Source organism: Diadema antillarum, unplaced genomic scaffold (assembly GCF_040938485.1).
Source record: "Diadema antillarum isolate AM-2024a unplaced genomic scaffold, OU_Dant_1.0 scf00000231, whole genome shotgun sequence".
In the NCBI taxonomy this organism is placed as follows: domain Eukaryota; kingdom Metazoa; phylum Echinodermata; class Echinoidea; order Diadematoida; family Diadematidae; genus Diadema; species Diadema antillarum.
This window is the reverse complement of record NW_027271120.1, coordinates 1,611,073-1,625,209: the sequence shown is the minus strand read 5'-3', so window position 1 is coordinate 1,625,209 and position 14,137 is coordinate 1,611,073. Positions and strand designations below refer to the sequence as shown.

Here is a 14,137-nt window from a genome sequence, read left to right as displayed (position 1 = left end):
GTAGAGACATTTACTGTGATGAGCAAACCGAATGCAGCTAGCAGTACACGGCTGCTCGGAACAAGGACGTAACTTCAGAGAGGTGTTTATCGCTACCGAAATGTGAAAACACATGTCGCTCATATAGTCATATTTACTCCCCATCTTGCAAATTTCATATCTCTGTATGTATTTGAAGACAATGCTTAGACATGTCTGAAGAGGATTCAGGGAGGACAAGTACCAGTACTGCCGAATCAGGTGAAATTTTGTCGTCTTTTCTTCACGCTCCGTGGCCGCGCACCGCGCCATCACGGCGTTGAGAAGGGTTTACGACAACAATTTCTCACTGACGGCTTTTCCTCTCGTTTTTTCCCCAGAATTGTACTTCTTGATTTCCAAATTTCTGGCCCATGGACCCTGCAAAGAATCTTCGAATGTGAGTATATATCATTACCTCACTTTTGCTTGTCAAACTGGAGGGTTTTCGGAGTCTAATCATATGCAATTTTCTCGTCTCTTTTCAGGTCCTCATACGGGAGATTCAACAACATGGGGTGAGTGCCATTGACTGTTTCTAACCGTCGCCGTCGCGTCGTTATTTCGAAGTAAATTTTGCCCGAAATTTCACGATTTCTTGATATTTTGACTTGGAAGAGATATTTTGAATAGACATTTCGATAGATTGATAATTGTTTTAACAATATCAACCATTATTTTAAATGGTTTATCGTTTTCCTGTCTTTTTTCAGTTATTTTCTCCGCGTTTTGACTGGAAAGGCAACGAGCATCGACAGAGCTTCGAAAACTTGGTGAGAGACCGAAAAAACTTTTTTGAAAGGATATTATTTTTGAATTTCCCTCTAAAATAGCGAATTTCTTAAAATGCAAAAATTTGTTGATATCTGGGTATAAAATGACATTGCCAATCTGATATCACCGCTCACATTCACCAAAATGCAATTTTCCACCTAAAAAAACGAGAAAATAGGTCTCAAAATGCTCTTCTTTTCATCTCCATGAAATCAAGCCAGAGCCAAGTAATTTGCATAATCGGAGCGAGCAGTCGGACCCCCCTTGGTATGACGTCACCAGTGGACGGTTACGCGGACCAATAAGAGTGAAGATAAAATGCTTTTGCTCTCTCGTTGCCGCAAGATAGTAGCTGCGTTTCTATTGGCTAGTATGATGATATGGTAATTAGATATGAATATTTATCACTTGGATCTACTGAAGAGGCATGGCACTCCTCGCGATCGCGACTGACATCTTGAACTCGTAGACAGAAGCTGCACTATTTTCATTATGAGTCTGTGCTTCTTTTCTATTTTTTTTTAGTGGGACGATGTTTCTCGAGTGTGAATGTTTTCCTCGAGATTAGTTTTTCCAGCTATAGATTTTTACATCTAGGCCTATTATAGGCCCCTCAATGGCTATAGTTCATATTTTTGTCAGACAAACGTTTTTATTCCTTTTTATGGGGATTTTTTTTTCTTTTTTTAATTTTGCAGAAGTGTTTTGGGGGTTTGGTTGTCTTGTTTTTGTTTTGTTTTTCTGTTTTTTGTTATTTGTTTGTTTGTGTGTGTGTTTGTTTTGTTTTGTTTTGTTTTGTTTTGTTTTGTTTTTTTTTTTTTGGGGGGGGGGGGGGCATATGCTATGCCACAATGGCCCCAGAATTTTGTTGTGTTATTTTTACTTCAACTGTAGATCCATATATCTCTCAAATTGTGTCATATATTATGATTATTATCCCACTCTCGGGATCCACTTCCCTCTGTTCTTTGTTCATATCACAAAGGGGGAAGTTGCAGGGGAGCAATTTCATTGTTAAAACTTGATATGTGTATGCTAGGCCTGTGTTTTTATCTCATCTTTGGCATGGTTAAAGGGATGGTATAGTATTGATGGAGATGAGAATTGGGCTTTTAACTTTTTGCGAGATACCAAGAAAACACTTAAGATATAGTACAGAACATACCATTTTAAGAGGAATTCAAAGTTTATTTGATGAAAATCGGGTTTGGAATGACTGAAACATCCAAAAACAAAGTAAACAAAGCGATCGTAATAAAGTGTGGGTCCCACACTTTATTAGCATCGCTCTTTTTGGGATATCTCAGCCATTTCAAAACCAATTTTCATCAAATAAATGTTGAATTCCTCATAGAATTACATGCTCTTTCATATTTCATAAGAGGTTTCTCATCTCACCAAGAAATGTTAGAAACCTGAAATTAGGTCTCAACCAAAACTATACGATCCCTTTAATATATATTGTAACTATACATGAGTCACTCTGCCATGCGAAGGCTGTTATTTAAAATATACTGATCAAGTTTCTTGTTGCATAGATTGATATTCTCCTCAAATCTAAAATGGTGTATTCATGAGATGGGCAAGTAGTGACACAGTGGTTTCTAATTCTTTCTTGGTTTTTGTTGTTGTTGTTAATAATCCTGATAGAATTTTGTTCTGCAATTTGGTGTGTGTGTGTATGTGTGTGTGTAATTTACATTTGGAACTGTACTTCTGTTATTCCATATAAGTCACAAAAACTGCCTTACAGTGATTTAATTGATTATAAATATCTCTCTATTATTATTTATTTTTACACTCTTTGATGGTCTTTTATTAATCATGGGAATGAACAACTCTATATTGTCTTTCACCCCATTGAAGTCGTTTGTTGTTCATATATAATATTAAATTTTTCTTGCAGATTTTTCAAAAGCATCCTTTGTAGTTGCTGGATTTATACCTACCAGTGAAAATGGTAGCATGTTTTCCACAGGTTCTTTATACAGTGTATTCCGCCTTGAGTCAGCAAAACTTTATAAATCTATGGCAGATTTTATTTAATTCTAGTTTATGTTTAACCGGTCCATCTAATCTTTCTTTGATTTATAAGATAGAAATTCTGATGTGTTGATTGAATGATAATGAGATGGCTGTTAGTAGTTCTGCGGTGCAATAATTTTCGGATGCTTGCATTGTGCTAATCTTTCAGGCTGACCGCAACAGGCACATCGAGGGAGACCACCTCCTTCGAATGGTCAGCAGAATTGGCCAGCTGCTGGACAAGGAAGTCAAGCCGCGAGTGGTCGGCGTAAAGTCGCTGCTAGGTGCCGGTAGGCAGTCTCTAACACGCACTTCAGCAGGTGAGATCCTATATGACTGTCTTGACTGTATGATGTATTGACTAAAATTAATCACATGTATAATTACTTGTCCTCCTTGAAAATAGTTGTCTATTTCCTGATGAGTGTCTAGTTACTGTATACGCCAAATATTTCATGAGGTTTTTATGTTCGTGAATTTCGCTAGTCAGGTGCTATTCACGAAATTTACACATGAAAATATTGACTCTGATCCCAATATGACTGTGACATGCGTGTGTACATTATTCTCCGTTCTGTACAGGACTCCACGATCGCAAATTCAACCACTCGCGAAATCGTCAGGAATTCCCTATTCGCGAAAATTTAGACTTGCGAAATATATGGCGTATGCAGTATTTCCTTTAGAGCTCTTTCATTTGATGTTTTTATAGAAGGGGTCTTGCCAGATATGGACAGATGATACATTCTGAGCATGTCAAAAGTGATGTGTTATACAAGCAGGGTCAGAATTTATGTTGGTACAAAAGTTTAGATCAGAACATTTTTGTGCAGAATGAATATACAGCATTAAGAATGTTTCTATAAACTTTTTAACTATGACATTTAGCTTTGATTAACACATGTAAATTCAATAATTTGTCCACATAATGGAGTCATTCTGTTAATATCATGTGTGATTCCATTTAAGTCAGTTTCACTCCAGGTATCTGTTATCTCTCAGTGCAATATATTCCATCCTGTGATATCATGTTGATGACTCACAAGAAGGTCATGTAGTCATTCATAGAGCACTGTAAAAATGGAAATTTTCCATTGTGGATTTTTTTTTTTTTTGCAATTCACGCAATGAACTCAGCTCAAGTACATAGGAAACTATTTTTTTTGTTTTTTTTTGTGTGATACTATTTTTTTTTTTTGATTCTGCGAAATTAAAAGTACAGAAGGGTATATGAATTTGATCTTTACACAGCTGAGCACAAAGAAAAGATCAGCGAAATTCTCATTCAAAAATGTTGGCTTTGGCAGTAAGCTAAATAGATTCCATTCAGGGTCAGACTTTAACCCCATCATAGTTATTCATGTTCTCATTCTAACATCAAGCTTCTTATGCATATATTTCGCATTACTTGAATCTTGATTGAACATTACTCATGGACTTCCCAATGTTGGGCAAGTCCAAGATAACATGCACGTTACGTATGGGACATTCAGAGACTTTTATGACCTGAAAAATAGTGTTAATGGCCTTTGATCATATTGAACTTCATCATGGTGATTGATATCTAGAAGAAGTATAATCATGTACAAAATTGAGAAAAATGACCTTGACAATTATATTCTAGAAGAGAAAATATGTGCCGTTACGTATGGGACCAGAAAAATTTTGTTTTTTTGAACATTTTTTTCAACCTCAAAACTCTCTGAAAGTATATTATTCTACAACTTGTAACTCACTGTGATGAAAGTCACAACACTCAAGATTATCACAGGTAAGTTTCATGTCATTAGGCAAAAAGCTCTAATTACAGATTCTAATTAAAGACAGACATGACGTGTTACGTATGGGACAGTTTGTCCCCCATTCATTTAGTGTGTTTTTATGCATAATTATTGGAGTAAAATCAGTTGAAACTACTCAAATACTGATCCAGATTGTCAAGGAAACAATATTCCCCAAATATTCACCTTCATAATCATATTCAATCATATTTTTATATTTTTATGACCAACCTGGGTATGTATGCCCTTTGTCCCCCATTCGTTTAGTGTGTGGAGAACCATGTTTATAGGTATTTTGCAAAATAATTTTGCAAAATACCCATTTAAACAAATTTTTGCATAATTATTGAGGTGGAATCAGTTGAAATTACTGAAATACTGATTCAGATTGACAAGGGAACGATATTCCCCAGGTATTTACCATCATAATCACATTCAATCATATTCTATATTTTTTATGACCAACCTGAGTATGTATGCCCTATTTTTATCAGGATATAAGTTACTACTGAAAAATTGAATAGTTTAAAGTGTTTACTTGCATTGATGAAGGGCAGTTTGCCATTTAGTTTCAATAAAAAACAACTTGACACAAGAAATATTAAGTTTAATAAATAAGCAATACCTGCTGCGTGGAACCCCAGTGATCGAGTAGATATATGATGTCTGTCTAGCAGTCAGGTCATTGATTCGAGTCACAACTCAGTATGTATACCCATGAATTTTGTTGTGGCTACTACTGAAAACTGAATAAGGACAATTTGTGTATCTCTTGCAATAAAAAAAGAATAATTTTACTTATTTTTCTTCTATATATATCACAACCATTTCAAATTGGATCTCCATCACATAAACTTTGAATTCCTCTAGTCTTAGGATTTTATGCTCTTAAGTAATTCATATAATTGGTTTCCAATCATCTCTTTAAATGTTGAAAACTGAATCCCCATTTCTACAAAAAACTATACCATCCCTTTAATGCTGATTTTTCATTGTGTATTTTGCCATTTTCCCCTCCCCCTTTCTGAAAATTGTTCAGTCAAGTTCATGTATTGTTTCAAGTGTCTATAACTCAAAAAGTAGCTACAATGTTGGGATGCTTTCTTCAGGATGATTGACCATTTGTGTACTGAGAGACCTTCCCAGCTAGCTACATGCATTCACATGCAATATGTATGAGGATGTCCCATACGTAACACATTTGTCCCATACGTAACATTATTTCAATGCCTAATAAAAAATATTTCTTTTACTTTTTTTTCTTTTTTCTCTGGTATTTAATTTCTCTAAACAATAAATTAGAACTTTCCAAAAGGGCATTAAAATAACCTTATGTAGCAATTTCAGAAAAAACCTTAAAAAATTACCTCATTTTGTTACGTATGGGACATCTCATGATAGGACACGAGCTAATTTGCATAATCATTTGCATAATCCCTAAATTTTCATACCAAGTTAAACTATGTGATGAACTTCTTATGTCCACATATTAATCAAATGTTATTTGCTTTCCTTTGAATTAATACGAATTTTTATAAATGTCCCATACGTAACGCTGTGTTTCACATTTATTCAAATGAAGCCCTTAAAATTTGCATAAATTTACATAATATCATTTTTTCCTTCACGGAAATCAAAACTTCAACTCATAAGCTTCAAAATGATACCAAACATGTCAATATTGAGCAGAGATGAAATTTTGCCTTCTGAGGGGACCTTATCTTGGACTTGCCCTGTTGTGTTTGTTTAGATGCGAAGCCACCGCTATGGTCACCATCTGTCCATGCTGCCCTGGTCAATGGAAGGCCGCTAGCCCCTCCAAACAGATTGGCCAAAGTGCCAAATGCCTGTGAGTACTCCTTGAAAGCCCCAATTCCCATCCTCGGTTTAAAACGGTTCACCCTTTACAGCAGTGCTATGTAGTAATCAAAATTGAATCTCGTCAACATTATTGAGTACAATGTTTGAATTGTTCTCTCTCTCTCTCTATTTCCACCCTCTCTCTAAGCTTTTTCTCTATATTCTATGTCTTATCTCTTCAAAGTATGTTCAAACAAATCCTTTGACATTGTTAATGATATACCCGTTCAGTTACATGTACTTTTGCCGAGTTTGTGGGGTTTGTTTAAAGGCATTATTTACCATTTGCAGATGAAACAAAAACCCAGCCTTAGCATTTCAAAATAGTTCTAAAATGAGAGTTGGGGATAGAAAAAGCAATGTAAAAATTGTAATCATTTTATCCATGCTAAGTATTGTTAAATATACAAAATGCGAACAATGGTTATCATAAAATTGTTCAGAGACTAAACCATCTACAGTTAGGATTTAGTAAGAAAAACAGTGATACAACTTGTATCTCCTTTTATTTTATGCTTTATTGCAAAAAAAAAAAAATTATGGTAGGAGGTTTTGTGATACAACTGACCTACACGAATGCATCAAATCTGATAACTTGAACAATTTTTTTTTTTAAATCACTACTCCCAGTGGTAAACAGGACCTTTAGAATCAGTTGGGTTTTTCTGATTTACTCAGTGCTTCAAGTTTGTCAAGTGTATGCTTGAGTTTTAGGTTTCCAGTTTCCTTTGTTCACTGAATTCATTTCATGAATAGAATTGTGGAGCAAGATTAGATGATGTGTCTGCTGGCAAACAGAGACATGTAATGTACCACCAAACATCAAATGATTAAATTCTGAGAGCAGGGTCTTCAAAGACAAAGTACTACAACATTAGTAGAATTAATGTGTTACATTAGTTTTTTGTTTTATGTCAGGATGCAGTACCTAGTGGTAATAACGTAAGACTGTTGTAGTTATTGACACATCAGAGGGGATCGAAAAGACTGGTTTTAAAGGGCCAAAATTTAACAAATTTTCTTGTACTGATCCACCAGACAATGTGGTGAGGGGAAGGATGCTGTCTGGGGCATCTCGCATGGACCACATGATCCCGGGCGAGCGGTACGGCAAGATGACCCTTCACCTTCGCACTCTAGGTCATCTGTCATCAGCCTACTGTGTGCTCTTTGACCAGACGGGGAGGAGGATATTTACAGTCAGTTCACTTTCTCTGAATTTCAAAAAAATGTCGTGCTTTGTCAGCATCATGCAGTGTTATCAATTCTATGGCAATCAAATTGTGTGATTGGGCATGGAATGCTGTTGTTTAAAAAAAAGAAAAAAAGTGGGTTTTTCATGTACATTGTATATTTAGGGATTTTTTTTTTTTTTGGGGGGGGGGGGATCAGTTCAAGTCAATGAAAACTTGTTATAAATATATTCATGGACATATAATGGTGGATGTAGCAAGTAATTAGACAAGAATTACACTGTATGTTTTCATTTGATATCACCGGTAGCTATGTTTATACAAGTTTTAGGCAAATTTTTACTTTGAAGATGGTGTTTTTTTTTGCCATACTGAGTGTTCTTATATTTTCACATTTTGTCTAAAGCAAGATTAGCATTCCAAAAATCCAAATAAAGACTAAATTTGGATATACCAACTGGGGTCTTTCTTCATTATTTTCAGTCACAAGGCTGCTGCAGTGTGGACTCGATTTGATACAATATCGTGGCAGAAATCAAAGCAAGATGATTATGATTTATCGCTCTTTTACTTTGTGACCAGATACACTCACTGCATGCTAATGTGCTGTAATAGTGTTAGACTAAAGTGCCGTTAGTCAATCAAAGTTGTTTTACTATGTGTGTGTGTATTTGTGTGTGTGTGTGTTTTTGATGATACTAAAAACTGATTTTCACAAAAAAGCCCCCATTCAACATTGCCATTGTGTTGTAGGGTGCGGATGACAACCTCGTGAAAATATGGAGCGCGGAGGATGGCAGGCTTCTGGCCACCCTGCGTGGTCATGCGGCTGAGATCGTAGACATCAATGTGAACTACGAGAACACGCTCCTGGCTGCCGCCAGCAACGACAAGGTGATACGGGTGTGGAACCTGCAGACCCTGGCACCTGTGGCCGTACTTATGGGGCACTCCGCTATGATAACATCATTAGAGGTGAGTATCCAAACGGGCAAATGGATCATAATAACGATATTATACAACACCTGAGAATGAGATCGCACTGTGATTGGCCAAGAGCATGTCACATGACATTCGATAGAAATACCTATCAAACTCCTTGACAGAGACAGCCGTGCATTAGGCCCCTGGCATGGGCCTAATGCACGGCCGCTCGACTTCTTCACGTGTAAAGCGCCAGCAAACTACATGCTGGCTGAGCTGGTTCATTCACAGGCCAGGCGTGGCGCGGCACTGCCAAGTGTACTGCAACATTACGTGTGCGAGCAGCTGTCTTGCGTACCTGTAGCTGCTGCATATGCATTGCGTATTACGGCTGTGTTTTTACTTTTGACTTGGATCTGATACATGGACCACAGTGATCTCAAAATCAAGCCTTCAATTCAAGTCGAGAAACCGTAATTTGATTAGTTTTCTGTGTTTTTATACAAAATCATAGTCGGAAATAGATATAGTCTAGACCTTCTAATGTGGGAGATCTATAGTCTAAATCTAAACTGACATTTCAGATCGGCCTAGGCCTAGCGTTAGAACGTTCTCGATCTAGTGTAGACTGGGTATAGACCCTACAGAGTTTGCTTTGATTACTTTGTGGTTGAATGGTGGTGAGTGTTTGAATACACTGGGTGGTTTAGAATTCTCGTTTTAATTGTTACATTTATTATTGGGCCTTCCCGAGTTGCCGGTCATTGATTTAGTAGTGTGATTATGGACGAGGTGTTCTATAATACAAATAATTTATGATTTTGTTCATGCATTGAGGCACATAATTTCGCACTCAGCGCGAGATTCACTACTGGTCTATTCAACGCGGCGCTACGCGGCTTGTTGAATAGACCAGTTGGCTTATCTTGCGCTTTGTGCGATATTCGTACCCAATGCATTTACAACTCATAAATTATTCGTATAATAATACATTTATAGAGCGCATTTTCCATAAACGTACATGTTCAAATGCGCTCGTTACTATTGGATCTCTGATGAAATAAGTGAGTTTTTAGATGTTTTTTGGTGCTGATGAGAGATCGCTGGTTGCGGAGAGTTTTGAGTAGTTGATTCCACAGTTTGGGAGCAGCAGATGAAATGCTTCATCACCAGATGTGGCCAGCATCTGGGAAGTGGGATTGTTCAGTGTGATACCTTGTGAGGAGCGGAGGGTGTACCGGGATGGGTGACAGACGGTTATGAGTTCGGATAAGTAAGGCGGGGCGAGACCGTGGATACATTTGAAAGTGAGCAGAAGTATCTTGTAGTGGATCCTGAACCTGATGGGTCAGATGAACGGAATGGAGCTGTAAGTCTCCTCCACCCGACAAAGATTGACAATATTACCGGATTCCTTTGATTTTACATCCATCAGTGTTCTCATACAGTAAGGACCCCTTTGAAAATCAGCCCTATAGTATTATGGCTGAAAGGGCAATCCTTCCTATGAGTGGAGAATGAATACATAAATATACCCAAAAAAAATCGTCTCAAATCTCATTTAACCCCTTTTGTGTTCAGGCATTTTGCTCAGATTGCTAAGCTTTTTTTATTGGCATTCAATAATCCCCCTAAACTTGATGGTTGTTAGACGAAGGGTAAAGTGTAAATTTGCTTTCTCCCAGTTGCATTCCAGATTTTTTTTTCTTCACCATCTCATGATACTGCTCACCAAAATCAAAACCCTTCACAATATTTCAACCTTTGTCTCCCTTGTGACAGTTCTCCCCATACTCCCGAGGCTCCACCCGCTACATGGCTACCACTGGGGCAGACGGCTGTGTGTGCATCTGGGCATGGAACAAGGACACACTGAGTTTCACGTAGGTGTCAATCTATAAAGTTTAGAATGAGATCCCAAGTTTGGTATATGAACGGAAGAAAGAGAAAGAAAGGAAAAAAAAGAAGAAAACATTGTCTAAATTCTGCTGTAAGTAGTTGATTAGACAAAGTCATATACATTCCTGTTTGGGTACACCAATCAATCAAGAATGATTAAAGTGAATAAGCCAACACCATTCCTGCTACAAGTCATAGAATGGAGGGTAGCCATCTCAACCCAATTCTAACTATTCTCAGATATTCCCAATGATAAATGCAATGTCATATTTCACAAGATTGCATGAAGTATGAGTAAAAGTCCAAACATTCTTTAGTAATTTCCTCACAGTATGCTCATCCTACCTCAACAGCAATGTGATAGTTGCAGTAGAAATCATTGTAATTTAGGTGCAAATATGGCGAGCTACATAGAATAGATCGAAGAAGTGTATATATCCCTGATGAAATGGAAGAGAAAAATATCAAACCAGTGCACTGTCACCCAAAGAAAATTGTTACTCTTATATTGAATTGTGACCCTGCTTCCGTGTTTTGGAATGACCGTCACACAGGAACCGACCAATCAAGTTCCAAGAGAGGAGCAGACCAGGAGCCCAGATGTTGTGTGTGTCTTTCAGCCCAGGTGAGTACTGTATTCACCAAATATCTCTTGAGGTTTCTATTTTCGTGAATTTTGCGAGTTAGGTGCCGTTCGGGAATTCAAAAACAGCTGTGATGCCAACATGAATGTGACGTGCACACATACATTTGTCCTTCAGTCTTGTACTCTATGAGTACAAATTTTACTCTCGAAATTGTCTGGAAGTCTCAACTCGCGAAAAGTTAGACTCGCCAAATCATGCCGTATACAGTATGTGAAATGAGAGTCCTTGAAGTTATGAATTGCCACGGTACAAGTAAGTCTTCAGAGATAAGTACCGGTAGAGCATCACTTTTGCAATGCATGTTTATCTAGTGTTTTGGCAGCTTTTTTATCTTAGATAAACCCCTCTGTAATGACTTTAACTTGTCAGATCACTTTTCAATTAATGTCTGAATGTCAAGTTTTGCTGCCAACAAATATCTGTGAAACCAATCCTTTGTATTTGCATTTATCCCTAAAGTAATGCGTAAAGAACAAATGGTCTGGGGTTTAATAATCGTTCAAGTGTAAAATTTGAAATGTGGATTTGTACTTTGTTGGCAGGTGGTACATTTCTTGTGGCAGGTGGCACAGATACACTGATCAGAGTCTACAACTTCAACAACACACCTCCTGAGAAAGTGACGGAACTGGAGGCCCACACAGTGAGTTTTACTGCAGAGAATATAATACTTGTAGTTGATAGTGAAAATCATTATTTTTTTTTTGATCTGCAGTGTCAAAATTTTTTTACACCAAGCATGTCGGGTATAGCAGTAGGATATAAATCGAGTAGAGCACAACATTGCCTAAGATCACCTGGAAATGAAGATAATTTGAACCCATTTACATGCATTTCTGGTGAAAACAAACTGATCTGCTCTTCTTGTAGAAGTGTTACATTTTCTTAATTTTTTATGTTGGTATTTTCAATGATTTGGGTTTTATATTTGTGTTCTGCAAAAAAAAAAAAAATTGAATCAGTGTTCTGCAGGGAAGAAAAAAAAAAATTGCTGACTGTAGCACAATCGACATATCCGTTCCATCTGGAAAACTATAGGAGAGTGTGATGGTATTTTGCCAAGTTGACAACATCCCTTTCCCCCCCCCCCACCTTCTCTGACCAGGACCGTGTGGACAGCATCGCCTTCTGCCACTCTGGCTCTCGCTTCGTCAGCGGCTCCAAGGACGGTACGGCCAGGGTGTGGCGTTACGAGAGGCAGGAATGGAGGAGTATCCTCCTCAACATGAACACCAGGTTACCGGGGTGAGCGTTGCCAAGGCAACTGTAATACAATTCAGCTTTCCAGTTTCTTTTTGCTCTCTTTTTTATTTGTTTGTGTGTCTTTTTCTTTCCCGTCATGGCTGTCTATGTCATCTGTGTGTTCTGTGGTTATTTATGGAGGTTGAACCTCCTGATACACATATGTGTAGGACTATCCACTTGTTCAAATCAAGATAAAGTGACACTTTCTACATGAAAAATTTGCAGGTTTAGGGCCATGCTGCTAGACTGAAGCATACAACTGACACAAAATTGTGAAGTACGTAACTGAAAAAACTGTGAAGTAACGGTTCAGAACAGCAATTCAGTCAGCTTAGTAATAATTTGGAAGGTGGCACATGCAGTTAGAATCTGGAAATACCAGAGCTACCAAGTCTCACGCAGAATGCGTGAGACTCAAGCATTAAGGGGCTATCTCATGATCTCACGCATGACACCCATTTTTTTCTCGCATGGAACGAAGTGTGCAACTTGGGCCTATAATAATGAGCATAGCTCAAAAGATTAAAGTGATAGTTGCAATTGAAGGTATATTTCCCTTTTGTCTTTCAAAATAAGTAAAAAATAGTCCCTTAAGTATGCATCTGATCGCACCATTAAGAGCTAAAAATTGAAAAAGCTCTGTACCGTGGGAGGCACGGGGGGGGGGGGGGGGGGGGGGGGGGTAACCCCTCCCACACCCTCGCTCGTGTGCACATTGGCATGCCGAGATGCTGAGTCACGAAAATCTCACTCATAAAATTTTTTTGAACTTGGCTTCCCTGAAATACCAACTCAGCAACAGCTGTACTGCACAAAAGTTTTCACATATCTCTGTCAGACATGTCAAATTATTCTTCTTTTTTGTACGGTCAAAAAAAATATATACAAATGTATCTGTAATGCATGTTTATCAAGGGGTGTGATTTGACCTACCCAATTTGCCAGCAGGAGAAATCAAACAGACCTTGATGTGAATAAGATGTTTTAAAACAAGCGCATTGTGCCCTACACTTAAGCTGTAACAGCCTCTTTGCACTACTTGAATAATGCTTTTTACAAGCACATTTATTTGACAGTAAGGACACAGACAGGTAACATTGAATATGAATCAATCTCTGTCACCAATGACTGACTTGGTTAGCCCCAGAATGCCCGCCCCAGAATGCCCTCCCCAGAATCCCCAGTAGAATGTTTTCCACTCAATCAGTGTCTTTGTTTTCAACAAGAGACAACAACTTTTCCTTTAACCCCAGATCAAAGATACAAGGCGTAGACGAGGGCAACAAAATCGTCAAGCACAGGGTGACAATGGTAGGATGGGACAAAATTGACCGATACGTCATCACGGCCGTCAACGATCACTCCTTACGAGTCTGGAATTCTTATAACGGCAAGCTGGTGTACGAGCTCTGCGTAAGTTACCCTGCCCACTGTATTTGGGTATCTACCCGTACCGGTATGTTTTTTTTGTGTCTGTCTGTACGAGATACATGCTTGGTCTCTCTCAGAGTATGGTATCACTGAAAAGTTTTGTAATTAAACTGCTCAAATTTCTTTTTTATATTGTTTATTTACTTAGTCTCTGATAGTACTTTGTTTTGTTGTTTGTTGTATTTTAATGTAAATCAAGAGGATTAAAGTACTGTACGAGCTGAAATTTTCGGGTACAGATATTTTTGCGAATTGCTACTTGGAGGACATTTTCGCGTGTTGTTAATTTCGCGGTTGCGAGGGTCTAACTGAACTTTTCATATTTGCGCATTGTTATTTG

At 37.9% G+C, this 14,137-nt stretch overlaps 1 protein-coding gene across 1 annotated transcript in view; it reads left to right on the top strand.

The window, feature by feature from the left end:
• Window positions 1-67: 67 nt before the first annotated feature.
• LOC139724830 (PH-interacting protein-like) overlaps window positions 68-14,137 on the top strand; it is a 41,132-nt gene continuing 27,062 nt past the window's right edge. The window contains exons 1-13 of the mRNA XM_071635955.1: window positions 68-240; window positions 360-418; window positions 507-536; window positions 732-791; window positions 2,987-3,137; window positions 6,349-6,447; window positions 7,497-7,657; window positions 8,405-8,626; window positions 10,358-10,458; window positions 11,029-11,099; window positions 11,664-11,764; window positions 12,227-12,366; window positions 13,620-13,779. Coding sequence (XP_071492056.1) covers window positions 192-240; window positions 360-418; window positions 507-536; window positions 732-791; window positions 2,987-3,137; window positions 6,349-6,447; window positions 7,497-7,657; window positions 8,405-8,626; window positions 10,358-10,458; window positions 11,029-11,099; window positions 11,664-11,764; window positions 12,227-12,366; window positions 13,620-13,779 — 1,404 coding nt within the window. The 5' untranslated portion in view covers window positions 68-191. The remainder of the gene's footprint in view (window positions 241-359; window positions 419-506; window positions 537-731; window positions 792-2,986; window positions 3,138-6,348; window positions 6,448-7,496; window positions 7,658-8,404; window positions 8,627-10,357; window positions 10,459-11,028; window positions 11,100-11,663; window positions 11,765-12,226; window positions 12,367-13,619; window positions 13,780-14,137) is intronic.